The sequence below is a fragment of the Archocentrus centrarchus genome, chromosome 16 (assembly GCF_007364275.1).
Source record: "Archocentrus centrarchus isolate MPI-CPG fArcCen1 chromosome 16, fArcCen1, whole genome shotgun sequence".
Classification (NCBI taxonomy): domain Eukaryota; kingdom Metazoa; phylum Chordata; class Actinopteri; order Cichliformes; family Cichlidae; genus Archocentrus; species Archocentrus centrarchus.
In genome coordinates, this window is record NC_044361.1 from 32,967,373 (window position 1) to 32,983,927 (window position 16,555).

At 43.3% G+C, this 16,555-nt stretch overlaps 1 protein-coding gene across 1 annotated transcript; it reads left to right on the forward strand.

The window, feature by feature from the left end:
• The first annotated feature begins 1,923 nt into the window (after positions 1-1,923).
• Positions 1,924-16,273, forward strand: LOC115794635 (synaptotagmin-11). The gene is made up of 4 exons (XM_030750249.1): positions 1,924-2,190; positions 8,348-9,288; positions 10,871-10,991; positions 12,587-16,273. The coding sequence occupies exons 1-4, from the start codon at positions 2,157-2,159 to the stop codon at positions 12,895-12,897; spliced, it is 1,407 nt and encodes a 468-aa protein (XP_030606109.1). The 5' UTR covers positions 1,924-2,156; the 3' UTR covers positions 12,898-16,273.
• The last annotated feature ends 282 nt before the right edge of the window (positions 16,274-16,555 follow it).

A 16,555-nucleotide genomic window follows, 5' to 3' on the forward strand; every position in this document is an offset into this window, starting at 1 on the left:
GGTGTTTCAGGCATATGAGAAGACCCAGAGCAGACACAGGACAAACTGGAGAGGTTCATTTTACATATATAGCACCAATTCACAGCCACAGTCACCTCAAAGTGTTATATACTATAAGGTTTTTACCTTATAGTATATAACTCTATAGTATAAAACCCTGCAATATTAGAGCAACAACCAGATCACCCACTCCAAATAAGCCCTTGGTGACAGTGGGAAGGATGTAATCTCCAGAAGAACTAGAGAAGGCTGCTGAGGCCTTCCATTGTTTCAACAAAGAAATAATGTAGTAAACACAGATTTCCTTACTTTCTGGGCTGTTTGCTAAGTTTAGATGATTAATAATAACTGGATGAAGGACGGGAACTAACAAAGGCCAAAATGTTTAAAATGTTTTTTTAAAAATGTGTTTCATTGCACAATTATACAACCTGCAACTCAAGCAGAGATGCTATGATCAATAAGTGGGAATCCTTTTTCAGGAAAACTGGATTCTGCATTTTCCAAGTATAGATCATGTTGTCTGTGCTGCTGCTTCAGCGCTGCCAAAGGTCAGGAACGAGAACCGCAGGTGACGGGATCCACGCCTGGTTCCGTTACACATGTGTTGGTACAACTAAAAACACAAACACACACAGACACATGCTTCCTGGCATTCTGTTTCAGCTGTTTGTTTCACGTATAAATCCTGTTTATGCACATATAAGTACACTTCCTGTTTATTATCTAACACTGTGGTGACGCAGCCTGGGGGCGGGGTCTCCAGTGGACCCTTTCAGTGATGAGGATGCTGTGAAGATGTTTCACTCTGCTCTCATTTCTGGAAACTGCAAATATTAGACCGCAGAAAATAGCGCAAATGATGGATTACAAAGGAAAAAGTTCTTGGTGTTTAAACCTGCAGCTGTGTATGCATGTTTGAACCACTCACAACAGCAAATTACATTTTCAGAATCAGCTTCATTGACCGGCTAAACGTAGACATACAAAGAACTGAGCTCTCGTTACCTCTTTCAATTTTTGATGAAAACTCAAATGCAGCTGAATTACATTTTTAAAAATTTATTATATCTAAATTTTCTGAATTTACAGCATTTTGGTCTTCTTGTTCGTCTTGTTTTTTTTTTGTTTTTTTTTTTACATATTCAGGTAATTGGTAATACCACACTTAAAAATCTGTGTCATCCAAACTGTCATGGTGTGCATTGTAGAACTGAGGCATAATATCAAACTGAATAGAAATCTTTATTATCATTATTATTATTATTTACATTCTGCTTATCTGAGTAGTGAGACCTGCTGTGATGGATGGTTTGGAGACGGTGGCTCTGATACAAAGACAGGAGGCTGAGCTGGAGGTGGCAGAGCTGAAGATACTCAGATCTTCATTGGGAGTGAGCAGAATGGACAGAATTAGAAATGAGTCCATCAGAGGGACAGCTCGGGGTCATAGAGGCTGAGATGGTTTGGACACACGCAGAGGAGGGAGAGAGGATATGCTGAAGAAGGAGCTGCAGGAGGAAAAGAGGAAGACCTCAGAGGAGGTTCATGTATGTAGTGAAGGAGGACACGCAGAGGGTTGGTGTGACAGAGGAGGATGCTGGGATAGGGTGAGATGGAGGCAGATGATCTTCTGTGGGGAACCCTAAAGGGAACAGATGATAGATTTGAGATTTTTATGAAAATTATAACATTATAGCTTTTGCTGTTTTAAAAATGACTTTTTAAAAATCTTAAAGATAATGAATATATCCGGTATTCACTTTTTGCAATCAGCATAAACAATAACGCAAATAAGAAATTAATTTTTAAAAAGCTGTCGCTTCGAGTGAGTCCTGTCTCACGTTAGACGATCTAGAGCCAGTCTCATCGTGAGCTCCTCCGCGCAGCCTCCCTGCATCCTAACGGGAGCATCACTGCGCACCGAGCGGAGCACCGACTCAGACACCGACGCAGCGAGCGGACGACAGGTCCATCAGCCGACATATGAAGGCTCCATTTCCCGCATCAGAGACTGGTTTTCGGTGATTCTCCTCTCGGCCGTCGCTTCTCTATGGATGTGAAGTAAAAGCGGGCGGTAGTCAGTCGCTGTCCTCTCCGTCTCCGTGTCCTTCCTCCCCGCTCGCTCAGGACCGCATCCTGCCCCGATCCACAAAATGGCGGACATCATCGAGCTGGGACCCGCCTACGGTGAGATTCAGGCCGTTCTGTTCCGTTACTTTCATCTAAACTGGGTTAAAACGCGTCCAGTCTCATTGTTTTGTGAAATGTGTAATGTGTAATGTGAAATGTCCGATGACCGCTTGAAAAGATGCTGCACCGAGCTGTTAAAGCGCCACCAGGCCAGAGACCAATATTTTACTGTATTCAAGCCGTTTTCTTTATTTTCTTAATTATTAAAAATGTTATTTTCATCATTAACATCATTAACAGCTTGTGTTAATTCGATTAAATTCGATCAAACGGATAATTTTTGACTCCAGACGTGTGTGTGTGTGTGTGTATGGTGGGGGGGGGGGGGGGGGGGGGGGGGGGTTCTCCTCTGATTTATAATTTTGTTGCCAGAAAAAATGAAAATCTGAAGAAAAGCGTGCGCGTGTTTAAAACCAGGCCTCGCGCGTGCCTTACATCAGCGTGATGCGGTGACAAATTAAAAATAACATCCCCCCCCGCGCGGTTAATAAAAACAGGGCGTTCTCGCGCCGCTCCCACGCACCCTCAGCCTCGCTCTCGTGCGTGTATGCGCGCGCTCGTCGGGGTGTGTATATGGGTGACGTCATGTCTGTACTCTCCGGAAAAAAAATCCTATTTAATTCAGTTTTATTATCATTAAAAGGGTCGTTGACCCCATTTGTTTATTGACATTCGCTTAAATAAATTGTGAATCTTATTAATAATTAATTTTATTGATAAAGCACGTTTTTAACAGGATTTTTTTTTTGCATGGAAACGCCTGTTTAAAACGCTGTCGCTCCCTTAGAATTAAAATCAGTGGAAGATTTAGACTGCTGCCTGCATGTAACGCTTTAGATTACATCTTTATATTTATATGTTGTCTGACTGTTTATATATTTGTTGATCAATTATAATTTTTCCTTCATTTTCTGGCATTTTTACAGTAATTCAAATATTAAGGATTAGCTGATGAGTTTATCGTGCCACTAAAAAAAATCAGTTTTTGAGATAAAATTTGTGTTACTTGTTGGTTTAAAGGAGAACTTTGTCCATGTTAAATATGAACATCCATCCCCGAAAGAGGAGATACACTCGCTGGCCACTTTATTAGGTACACCTTTCTGGTACTGGGTTGGACCCGTTTTGCATTCAGAGCTGCTTTAATTCTTCATGGCTCAGATTCAGTACTGTGCTGCAGACCTTCCTCAGAGATTTTGGTCCATGCTGACATGACAGCATCACACAGCTTCTGCTGATTTGTCGGCCTCATCCATTATGAGAATCTTGTTCCGCCGCATCCCAACTGAGTGCAGTGAACTCACTGTCATGTTCAATAAAGCAGTTTGAGATGATCTGAGCTTTGTGTCATGGTGAGTTATCCTGCTGGAATGCTGGAAGCAGCCATCAGGTACACTGTGGTCACAAAGGGATGGACATGGTCAGCAGCAGGGCTGAGGTGTTTAAACAATGCTCAGTTGGCACTAAGTGTGCCATGAAAATATCCTCCATACCATCACACCAGCAGCAGCCTGAACAAATGATACAAGGCAGGATGGATCCAGGCTTTCACTTTTTAAGATTAAGCTTAAAACTTTCCTTTATGATCAAGCTTATAGTTAGGGCTGGATCAGGTGACCCTGAACCACCCCTTAGTTACATTGCAATACGCCTAGGCTGAGTCAAAGGCTTCTAGTCATTATATAAGCAAACTAATCAGGATAAAAATGATCACATCCTGCATTTTAGCTACAAAGCTCTCCTTTTCTTTAGAGTGGTGCATTTGTTACCTTTCCTAAAAGTTCAGACTCATTCACAATTTTAGTTCAGCTCAAGCTGAGACAGTTCAGTCAACAAGATTAACCTGGCACATCAGTGTGAAACATGTGGCCAGTGGGCCCATTGAATGGCTTTGCAGAGTGCAAAACCTGCAGTGATGGAGGTCCATGAATTTTGGATTTTTCACTGTAATTTGGAAGTGTTGCGTTGCAAATCCTTTAAAATGGATCGTGTCATGAGAGTGTTTGTGTGAGTTTCATCTGAACTCAATGTCTGAATCATTGGTAGATTTTCAGCCTTCTTAATGACAAAGTAAGATGAAGAAACTGCACTGATGGGTTTCCTTAACTTACTATAGTAGTGTCCTGTTATAATGCTGTTCACTAACTTTTTTATCTGTAAAACTTTCATTGGTGAAAAGTTTTAGAGGTCTGGCCTGCTTAAGATCAGACTGTGGTATGTACAAGCTAAAGTGAGCTTGCCACTCCTTACCTGTAAGAAGGAGGAGGTTCCTGCAGGGGAGCCTGTGGAGGGGTCCACAGCCAGCTGTCTGGAGCTGCCTGCAGATCTGGATCACTAAGCGTGTCTTAGTCAGTCCAGTTTTGGCACCACACAGTCGAGGTGTCATTTGTTAATTAACTCCAGCTCTCTGTCTCTTTCCCCATGGCTACCATAGCAGTGCTGCTCTGTCTGCACCCTAAAGCTGTGAGGCAGCAGCTCTGGGCCTAAAAACTCCCATTTATTTATTTTTCAATTGAATTATATTCAGAGTTCAATTAAATCCCATGTAAAAAGGTATGCTGTTAATATTCAACACCTGCATTATATTTAAGTTAATAAATGCTCATGTTAAATGATCGCAATTATAATGACCAAAACTGGCCATAAACAGCCCTAAACTAATACATCTCATGCAGCACTGACTTCCTGTTGGCTCAGTGATGAACTGGATCTGATAAATTACAGTTATTGGGCCTTTTTTCCTTTAATTCAGTGTAAATCAGTCAGGAAATGTTTACCACTTCATTGTTCTCACACTGGCAGATAGTTCAGCAAAAGATTATTTAAACTGATAAGAATAAACCAAAGTACTGAATTCCCAAGAATTCACTACCTGCAGTACAACACCAGTGTTTTTGGAGCACATCAGTGTGTGTGTGTGTGTGTGTGTGTGCGTGTGTGTGTGTGTGTGTGCCTGTGTTGCCAGGCAGCGAGCTCAGCTGCTTTCAGCTCTTTCCAAAACATGACATCATCTGATGGAGTCTGAATGAAAAGGCGACAACAAGCAGGAAGGAGGATTTTCTGGACTTTAACTCTGCAGCTTTTCCAGTTTGATCAGTGACGCGTTCCTGATGATTTAACGACACGCAGCAAAACTCACTCTGAGCAGCCAGCTTACTGCACACCTCGTCTTATCAGAGTGCTGACTTTGGAACAAAAAGATTCAGTTATAACAGACAAACATGTCCAACATACGTATGAACTAGAAGAGGACTCAGTAGAGCGCAGACCACATTTTCTATGTGTTGATACTGCGCTGCAGTAGATGCCGGCCAATGTTGTCAGGCTCCATCATAAATCATTTTCAGCATCTTTCTGGATCATTAGACAACTCCAGAAATCATCAACAAATTCTGTTTTAATTTTCCGAGTTATCCTGATAACAGCCAGACCAACGCGACCGGAACATAAAAATAATTTTAAAAAATGATAGGAATAGGAAAACGGGGAGGTTTTCAAATATCTGATATAGTCCAGCAGGCACAGATCCACCTATTCACACAGACACTGCATGAAGCTGTAAATGCTGTAACCAGAGTTCAACACAGAGATCAGATTGGGAGTTGAGGACTTCCAAAAAGCAGCATATAAACAGGCAAAATCCACAGACTCCCCACAGCTTTTTAAGAAACCTGATTTTTAATTGGGTCATTTGAAAAGTAGCTGTCTGGAATGGACATTTACCAATTGCATCTCTTCTCTCTGTGGATGCTTTGCTCTGATCATCTTACAGCTCACTCTGTTCGGTTTTAGCTGCAAGGGAACGCGCGCCGCAGTAAACAGTGCAAATGATATTAAATCTACTTAAACATTCAGTGAATATCAAGTCAGTGCATCACTGCAGTGTCTCTGGGAAACCAACTGGATGTGTGTGTGTGTGTGTGTGTGTGTGTGTGTGTGTGTGTGTGTGTGTGTGTGTGTGTGTGTGTGTGTGTGTGTCTGTGTGCGTAGCATCAGTGTGTCCTCATGGGACACAACAATAGTCTTCTGTACCCAGCAAACAAAGACCTCCACAATCTCCTCCCCTCCTGCTCTTCCTCCACCCAGTCCTCAGATGTTTCTAATGAGACCCCCGGAGAGTCGATGTGGTGACTTCACTGTGGTGTTACTGTTTTTAAATATGCTGTCACCGAGTGCCCGGCCTTAGCTGCTGTAGGACGGCGCTGCAGTCTGCGGTTTATTTTTGTGGTTTCACTCATTCATTCAAAGTGGTTTTATGGAGGATGGAGCGCTCAAATATCTCCACCTCTGTTGTTTAGATTTGGATTAAATGGAAGGAAACTGAAACCCTGCAGGACTGAAGGGAAGTTAAACGTCTTGGCTAGAGCTGCAACGATTCGAGAAACTCGAGTAACAAAAAATCCTCGATGTAAATTTTTTCCTTTGATGCTTCGTTTAATCCGCAGTTCTGCCGCGCTCGCTCGTCTCCATGTAAGCTCAAGCATTTCACCCACATTTGCAGCTAAAAATAAATAGAAATAGAAAGATATTTAGGAGCATGTGAATAAAAACTATTACAAGATTAAGCCAAAGCAGCACCGCTGTTTGTTTTCCACAAAACAAGCCGTGGAAGTTCAAATGAAAGCAAATGAAGCGGTAACTTAGTCTGACACGATGTTTGAATCAAACAGCTCGCCGAAGGCTTCCACTCTGTCACAGGGAAACCTGCAGCGAGCACAGTCTACAGAGAGGCGTTTATTTCAAGGCTTTAGTAACATTATTTAGCACATTTAGACTGTTATAAAATATAAATTAAGCATATCGGTTCAGATGTATTAATATTTTAAAATGTATTTTAAAATAGCTTTTTTTTCTCCACAGGCCAGTAAGAATGAGGTCGGTAAGACTCACTGCCCCGGGGCTTTTAGGCTGGACACTGAATTATTATTAACATTGATCATCAACATCTGCACCATCAGAACGATCGTTTTATGCCGTTCTGAGAATGCTGATATGTTCACTTTAAAGGCTTTCAGACACACACTCACTTATTCAACAACACATTTAAACATGCAGAGACGCACACAAACAAAAACGCATGAACAAATCTGCCTCATCTGCCAAACTGTATACTTTATGCCATTAAACTACTAGAAATACTAATATTTCTAAAACGGAAGCCAGCGAGCTGCTCTTTTTAAAAGACCTGTGTTCTTTCTTTTTTGAATATTTACTATTATTAATAAGATAGAATTTTTCTTATCCAGTTAATTGATGGAATCAATAAAATACTCCATTACTAAAATAATTGACAGCTGCAGCATTAATCTCCCGACACACAGACTTTAATTAGGTGGACCATCCAGGTATATTTGGTTTCTCGTTTTAGTATTTATTGGTTTTATTTGTCATCCCTCCAGGACAGGGATCCTCAAATCCAGGCCTCGAGGTCCGGTGTCCTGCAGGTTTTAGATGTGTCTGTGCTTCAACACACCTGAGTCTAATATAGAAGTCATTAACAAGACTCTGCATACTGAGGAGGTCATTCAGCCATTTGATTCAGGTGTGTTGGATCAGGGACACATCTAAAACCTGCAGGACACCGGACCTCAAGGCCTGGATTTGAGGATCCCTGCTCTAGGAGAACCTGTTGATGACTGCAGTTCGTCCTCTCTTTGTCTGGTGTGTTTTTTCTGAGTGGGTTCCTCCAGGGTACTTCTAGAGGAACGTCTTGAATATCTTGAAAGGAATCTAGGCCAAAGGATTTGGACGGTTATTTTGAGGGTTTATTTAGCAACAACTTCTGAGCAGAGGAAACTCAAAGTCTCAGACAGAGAGGAGCCAGTTTCAGTTCAATTCAGCTTTATTTATATGGTGTCAAATCAGAACAAACAGTCACCTTTATATTGTAGGTAAAGACCCTACAATAATACAGAGAAATCCCAACAGTCAAAATGACCCCCTGTGAGCAGCACTTGGTGACAGTGGGAGGGAAAAACTCCCTTTTAACAGGAAGAAACTTCCAGCAGATCCAGGATCAGGGAGAGTTCTGGGTGCTCACTTCAGACTGACAGAGTAAAAATAGTGTCACCTGAGGCAAAATGAACTGTTTAATGTGTTTAATATTAATGAACAGCAGGCTGTATTGTTTGACCCGCCTCTCTCTCTCTCTCAGCCATGTCTCCGGTGCTGGCAGGCTTCCTGGGAGCTGGTGTTCTGGTTCTGGTCGTGGTGGTTCTGGTTCTGCTCTGGTCCTTCTGTCAGCGCCGTTACCTTCGCATTTCTGGGCGATACAAGCTGCACGGTGACCGTTACTACGACACAGAGGACCCACCCTATAAGTTCATCCACATGCTAAAGGGTATCAGCATTTACCCAGAATCCCTCAGTAGCAGCAAGAGGATTGTGCGCGGCATCCGGCGTGCCGACCGCTCCGACCGTGACGGAGAGCGAAGCTGCACCACAACAGGCACCGCCGGGAGGGGGATGGTCCTGGTGGACGCTGAGAACAACATCCTGGATGTCCCCGGCCAGCTGCAGATGAGTCACCTGGTCCCACCTGCTGGGTCAGACCCTACCCACAACCAGGCTCGGCTGGAAAGAGCTTTACCGGTCCGTGCTGACTACTGCTGCCTGGACAGCAGCTCGGCCAGCAGCAGCCAGACAAGCAGCAAGACGGCGTCCCCATTCACCCCTGCCTCCTCGGAGCCCGAGCCCGAGCCCAGTCTGGGGTCCATCAGTCTCACCGTCGACTACAACTTCCCCAAAAAGGCTCTGGTGGTGACCATCGTCGGGGCCCGGGGCCTCCCCGCTATGGATGAGCAGGCGGGTAGCTCAGACCCCTACGTGAAGATGACCATCCTGCCTGAGAAGAAACACCGGGTGAAGACCCGCGTCCTGAGGAAGACCCTGGACCCACTGTTTGACGAGACCTTCACCTTCTACGGCGTAGCCTACAGCTCGCTGCCCGAGCTCACCCTGCACTTCCTGGTCCTCAGCTTCGACCGCTTTGCCCGCGATGATGTCATCGGGGAGGCAGTGGTGCCACTGAAGGGCGTGGACCCGAGCACGGGCCGCGTCCACCTGAGCCAGCAGATCACCAAGAGGAACATGCAGGTGAGCGAGGCTGTGGTTTTTGATTTTTCATTAATATAACCACTTTATATAACCAGCACAGATTTTTTAGCTGTAATAATCCAAAGCTAAAGCAGGTTTATGAAAATGACGTAGATATTTAATGACCTCTCCTGCCCTGTTTTTGATAATATAGTCAGAGTCATCAGATTTATTATAGTCAATTACAATTTTAAATAAAAGAATTAATATTTATTTTTTGGAAAAGCATCCACCAAACGACTGTCAGTGTTTCATGAGTCATCAGTTTTCACAGGAAGTGATCTCAGAGGTTTCACATAAGGCTGCAGCTGACAGTTACTTTGTGTCAAGCTTTGTCCTCGAGCACCAAAGGAAACGCAAAGGACACAAAGTTTGAATTCAGAATAAAAACAAAGAGTGCACATCATCTTAAATATGCTGCCTCTGTTTTCCAGCAGTCAGCTCGCCTCTCATCAGTCATATTTTACACAGAACCTGGATCAGCCAGCTAAACTGCAATGATCCTAGATCAGGTCTGGAAGAGCTTACGGTACACAGTTTGCTCCACATTTCTCTGCTCCCGGTGTCCGAGGAACTTTATTTCTGAGGTCAACTTTTCCTACTTTTCAAGCCGTTTTCCAGCCCATTTTCGTCACTGCTAAAATTCCAATTTTATTACAAACAGCTGATTGTTTTATTACAACAATCTGACAAAATCACAAGTGAAACTAGTTATTTTAAATGATCACACAGGGAGAAAGTTAGAAGTCACATTCGGCTGAATCCTCCTGTTAGTGAAAACTTTGGGTATTATGACAAAAAAACTCAACTGACTTTAGAAATCATAAACCTAGCCCCAGTTTAACCCTGATGGGCACCATGCTTGGTCAGTCAGGGGGACTCTAAAACTTACTGAAATATAAATGACCAGCTGTTCATGACTCGTATGAAACAGAGGGATTTCTTTAAATAATCTTTGAAAGCTAGACCACAGCTCGCTGTGTTTCATCATGCAGGATTTGTTTGTACAAATAAATACAAATAACAGGGAAATTCACAGATTTCTGTAAAATAGCGTAACTCAGACTCATATTTACTGTCATGCATCTGCGTTAGGAAGAAGTGCCTCTTTATAGGTTTGCTGTGAGCTCGAGGACGTAAAGTTAAAGTTTATTTCATCAGCTGAGCAGAAATCATCCCGACTGTGTTTGTGTGCAGCTGCTGTGACTCTGCTGGTGTCATGCTGACGCTGTTGTCTGCTCTGGGTTACGATGGCAGCCGGCCGGTCAGATAATCACAGTCTGTGTCAGTGACAGCCTGTCTGTTGTTCTGTCTTCATCAGGTTAACGTTGGATTCTCAAACATGTCAGCAGTGAATGTTTTGTTGCCTGCAGAGAAAACACAGCCTGGTTCGTCTCGGGCCACGAAAACCTAAATCACAGCCTTAAAAATGCATAATTAAACAAGAAAAATGAGAAGAAAATGGGCCAGTAAATGAGCTCCAACAGCTGTGATAATGATGATACAGTCAGCTGGAGGCGAGTTGATGTAGCAACACTAACTGTGTTGTGGTGATTGAGTTTCGTATTGTGTATGTTTTCAGTGTGAGAGTCGTGGAGAGCTGCTGGCATCTCTGTCCTACCAGCCGGTGTCTCATCGCCTCAGTGTGGTCGTCCTGAAGGCTCGACACCTCCCCAAGATGGACATCACCGGCCTGTCAGCCAGTGAGTAGAACCGGAAGCAGGACGGGATCCGTCAGAAGCTCAGCATTCAGTTCAGCGTAACTCAGAGGAGATTAAGTCACATTTTACTTTACAGTCTGTTTTTTGAGGCACACACAGTGTAAACAGTACAGTGTATAAAATCCCAATCAAAGATGGAGGCTTTCATTGTTGCGTCTGAAGGTGGAAGAGTTAGGACATGCCGAGTCTAAATGACTCCAGACCTCCTTGTTAGCTGAGCCATCAAAATACTTGATCACAGAGATCCACTTATACATGCAGTGCATTTGGTATGTTTACCTTCCAGCTCTGTTTTTATTGGTTTGAGCCTTTTGGGTCCAGCACAGTTAAATTTGGCAAATCAAAACATAAAACAATCTGGTCCTGAAAATTAGGTACATATGACTTCAGATTAACAACAGCAGCTGACATAATGCACTGTGTCATTATTCATCTAATAAAAGCAGAAGCAGTGTGTGAAAAACTCCCTCCTTACTGATTTAAGAGGATAAGTAGCAGCCAGGTGCTGCTGATCAAATACCCTCGATTGTGTGAGCACCTTTGGGCAGTTTCTGGTTTCTGCAATGATCCTGTAGAAGAAATTTTTGCTGCTCGTCAGTCTGGGAAGGGCTACAAGGCCATTGGCAACAATCTAAAGGCCAAATCGACCTAAACAATCTACATTCAGGACAGCAATGCCCAGATCGTGGCTCATCCCAATATCAGACTGTGCAATGCTCAGAAAAACTGCACAAAAACCAAGAGCTCCATCTCAGACTCTACAGGCCTCAGTTAAAGGTTAAAGTTCATGAATACAGTTTTAGAAAAGACTGAACAAGTACAGCTTGTTTGGAAGGGCTGCAGGAGAAAGCCTCTTCTCTCTAAAAAGAACACAGCAGCACATTTTAGGTTTGCAAAGCTGCAGCTGAACAAACCGCAAGCCTTCGGTAACAATGTCCTTAGGACAGACGAGACCAAAGTGGAGATGTTTGGTCATAATGCACAGCAGCACATTTGGAGACATCCAAACTCAGCACAAACACCTCAGACCCACTGTCAGCACGGCTGATGATTTGGGTTTCTTGCAGTCACCGAGTGGACCGTGAACTCCACCTTAAAGCTTGGACCAAACTGGACAATGATAAATGTGCTGTTCTTTGTCTTCTGTTAAGCTTTGCCAGCTCCATCACACACACATCCTGAGCAGTTTTGGCTGGTTGCTCAGAAACACATTTACTGGTCTGGCTGGAAGATGCACCATGGTTCAAGTTGCCCTAAAGCTCCTCATTTGTGACAGAAACTTACAGAAAGTCCTCATAAACTATATAAGCAAAAATAAAGCTACAAACAACCCATAATAAATAACTTTCTGTAGAAGGCAGAGGCTCAAAAACTGAATCTGTGTAATTGTCTCCTAATAGAACATAAAGTTTTTCAGCTGGGATAGGCTCCAGCCCCCCCGCAACCCTGAAAAGGATGAGCAGAAGAAAATGGACGGATGGATTTTAAGAAATGATATCCTCTTATTTTCAGTAAGCCAACCTAATCATGTTGTCATTGCTAAATGTCAAACGTCGATCTTTCTCCTCTGTCCTCAGACCCCTACGTGAAGGTGAACGTCTTCTACGGTCGGAAGCGCATCGCCAAGAAGAAGACCCACGTGAAGAAATGCACGCTGAACCCGGTCTTCAACGAGTCTTTCATCTACGACATCCCGCCCGAGCTTCTGCCTGAAATCTCCGTGGAGTTCCTGGTGGTCGACTTCGACCGGACCACCAAGAACGAGGTCCTGGGTCGCCTCCTGCTCGGCCTCCACAGCCCCGCCCCCTCCGGAGCCTCCCACTGGAGGGAGGTGTGTGAAAACCCCCGCCGGCAGATCTCCAAATGGCACAACCTGAGCGAGTACTAAGAGAGGAGCACCGCCAGAATCCAGCCGACACCACTGACCGGCTGGGACTCCACCAGTGAAGCCACTGGGAGATAAAAGACTTAGTGTACAGCACATTCACACACATACACACAGACACACACACACATAAAACCGCATACATACACACTGTTGTGATCATAGGTAAACTCTCTCTCTCTATTATGTCTCTCTACCACCACTACATCTGCAAAATGTAAGAAGAATCCTGCAGCTCTTTACAGCCAGTCAACAAACCATGAAGTCCATTTCTAAGACTGTTCTCGTGTCTCCTCTGGCTGTCGATGTGTGTAGACGGGGGGAAGGAATGCTCAAATATGATTAAAAAAAATAATAATGTAAGAAAAAAAAAAAAGAAAAAGACCCCCTTATGCTGTTGTTGCCATGCAGTTCATTGCATGTCTGTCTGAAAAAAAATAAAAAATACTCAGAATGAAGATTTAAGATCCACTGACATCACGATGGCGGGAAGAAGTTTCAGCTCTGATAGAAAACGTGATGAAAATACTCTGCAAATAAACTGAAACACGGAATATATCCAAGTATGATCTCTCCTCTGTAGGACCAAACACTGCTGCAAAGCACGCGCTCCCGATGCTCCACCGCTCAGTGAGCTGCTGTCCATTTCTGGGAGGATTGTTGTTTTTAGACTGCAGAAGATCATTTTCACCCAGCGCTCCTGCAGCAGATCATGCAACTGCACCCTGATACCGGAGGAAGTGGACTAATCGTGGATTCCAAACTGTGTTAACACCTCCTGACTGACCCTAGATCATTTTAAATCAGCCTCCTGCTCATGAAGACTGAAAGACAATGTAAAATACTTGTTTGTAACATGAATGCTTTCCTCTAATTTAGACACTTCAAGTGCGGCAGAGGGCGGCTGTGCTGTCTGATGATGTCTCAGGCTCGTTGTCTTCAGAACTAAAGCTCGTTAATACAGAATAGCATCATGTTGTGGAAATATATTCTGAATTCAGCGTTGTAGAGAAGCAGGTTTAGCAGATGTGTGCTTTAGTTAAGAGGAGAAAATGACCTTCAGACAGCGTTCTCCGTAAATGATAATGAGGTAATTAAGTCAAGAGCAAGTGGGAGCTTCAGGGCTTAAAAATGAAACTGGAAGTGCCAAAAGCTGCATCTCCTCTAATAGTGTTCAGGCAGCTCACTGACGAATCTGAAATTAAAGGCACGGAAATGAAAACCTGACACAGTATTAAAGAGAGATGAAATGTGCAGCCTGTAATTCAGCTGACCATCTAAACGTAAAACTAATCAATCACAACAATTTTGCTTCTTAACAGTTCGACTACATCCTTGATGATAAAAGGAGGCTAAAGAGACACATTAGCTGATGTAACAGTTTAAGTCCACAGTGCTTAGGCCAGAGTGGGTTTGTGATACACTCTGGAAACCCCTGATATCCTGAAGTCCAACCGTCCAAAATCCAGAGGAAGTCACTTTACTGTTACGTGCAAATTGCATGAAATACTGTTTAAGGGATTATTGGACTGTTGAATACTTGTAAACCAAACTAGTTACGACTTGTTTATAAAAGTCCAAATATAATTCATTATTTTGGCAGTCGTTCTTTATTGATTGAGGCCTTTAAAAGCACTGATTGGTACAGGAGCCCAGTGTGATGGCCACATGAGCCCCCCCCCCAGACTTCCATGTTAAAATTTCCAACTATACAGCAACTGTACAGTGAGTGAATCCCCATAAACTTCCAACTGGACAGTAGACAGGCTTCCCGCAGATCCATTAAAGTTTTTAAAGGGCATTAAATTCATTCAAAAAAAAATTATAGACTTAATTAGTATTAAAGAAGTGTTAAATCAGCTCAAATCAGGATCTTGAAATATGTTGACCGCGTTCCTCAGAGCAGATGTGCTGCGCTGTGTGCTGGCAATGAACAAAACTGACCCTCTCCACCTTATTTGTGGTGGTTGGAGCATTTTTACTGCGATTATCTAGTAAATAATACAGCTGTTTGGTTATAGCCCATCCAAGACGTCTGAGTGTGAAATTCCAGGATTCTAGCAGTGTTACAGGAAGCTGTATGTTGGACTTTATGGAAAGTTTATGGATTGTGGATGGATGAGCATAAAAGTCGAGTGTAGGCACACCAGCGTCACCTTTTGGTTTGTGTGCGTTTTCACTGTTGCCGTCTTAGCTTTTTGATGTCGGTCTGACTGTGAAACCGAGGGACGCTGCACACTCATACCGTAGAGACTTGCCAGTCACAAAGTAAATCATCCCCCATAATTTACAAAAATAATATCATGCTGTATTCAGTAAGCCCTGAAACTACCAGTTGAAACCATAAACTGATTACTGAGGTAACAAATCAAAGATAGGATCTCATTTTCTCAGACTTCTATTCAGTCTGGCTGCTTTTTCCAGTCGGTTACCGCCCCCTGCTGGTCATCAGAAGGAATGTATGTTTAAACACATTGCCTTCACTTTTCAGACTCTGAAGCTGCGTCCACCTTTTGTATCCAGTCTGTATTTCTAACCAAGCGTGCTAGCCTCGTCTGATAACAGCTCACCCTCACTTCTGGTGCCACAAAAAGGCAGCAAAGGTTTGGAGCCCAGAGCACGAACACTGATGCTTCAGAAAGTCTGTGGACGTCAGCCGGGATGTGAAACATGCTCAGCAGCCCGAGCTCTCCTCTGCTTCACTGCGTTCTTTCTTTCTCTCTCTTTCTGTCTCATTTTGTACATTTCCCCTCTCTCCTCCATCACATTGAGACTCTGATTTGCACTGCTTTGTAAAGCATTTCTTCCTCTGTGAATGTTCCCCCGCAGCCAGCTGGTGGCGCTGTTTTATATTAATTTGTTCCTACAAGCCCAGTGAATATTTGTCTGAGGTGACGTTGGACTTTGGCTTCATGTTTTCTTAATGATGAGTTTGTTTGAGTGGTAATACACTGTGAGTTTAGTCTTGAAAGCACATTTTAATCCCAGTTTAACCTTAAATCTGCTCAGCAGCTTGCTTACTAGTACAGAGAGTAATAAACTTTGTGTAAGTTTCACTTTGAAGCAGACAGATGTGAAGAAGAAGCCACAGACAGCTTTTACCAGAAAACACGCCACCTGAAGCCTGACCTCCATCGACGCCCTCAGATCCCGTTTGTGGATTCAAGCTGTGACCTGCAGACCAACAGACAGAGCGACAGACAGACGGACTGAGTGTAGATTTGTACAGATGTGAAGATGTTTGCTGGTTTCCTTCCTGTCTGATGTTCTCAGAGCTTTAGTGTGTTTGAGCGCCCCCTGCTGTAGACCTGGATGCTAACCTCTGTGTTGGGTTTGTTAACACTCATTGGACGTGCAAATAAAAACGAGTTAATCATGACGCTGCGTCTGAATACTCATTTCACTTTAGCTATATTTGATTGGTTTAAGTTCTGGTTCTTAAAGCTTTCAGTAACCCGACTATCACACACATTCATACATTCAGCTTTTCTCATTTTTTATTTTTAGTTTATTTTATAATTTTTTAAGCCATACACAGATAGTGCAGTCATAGGAAAATGTAGCCACAGTTAGAGAAGTGCAAAAATATCTGTCTCAGATTACTCCGGCTAAGCAGGAGACAAACAGCAGAGACTCTGGACAGATTATCCTCAGCATATTT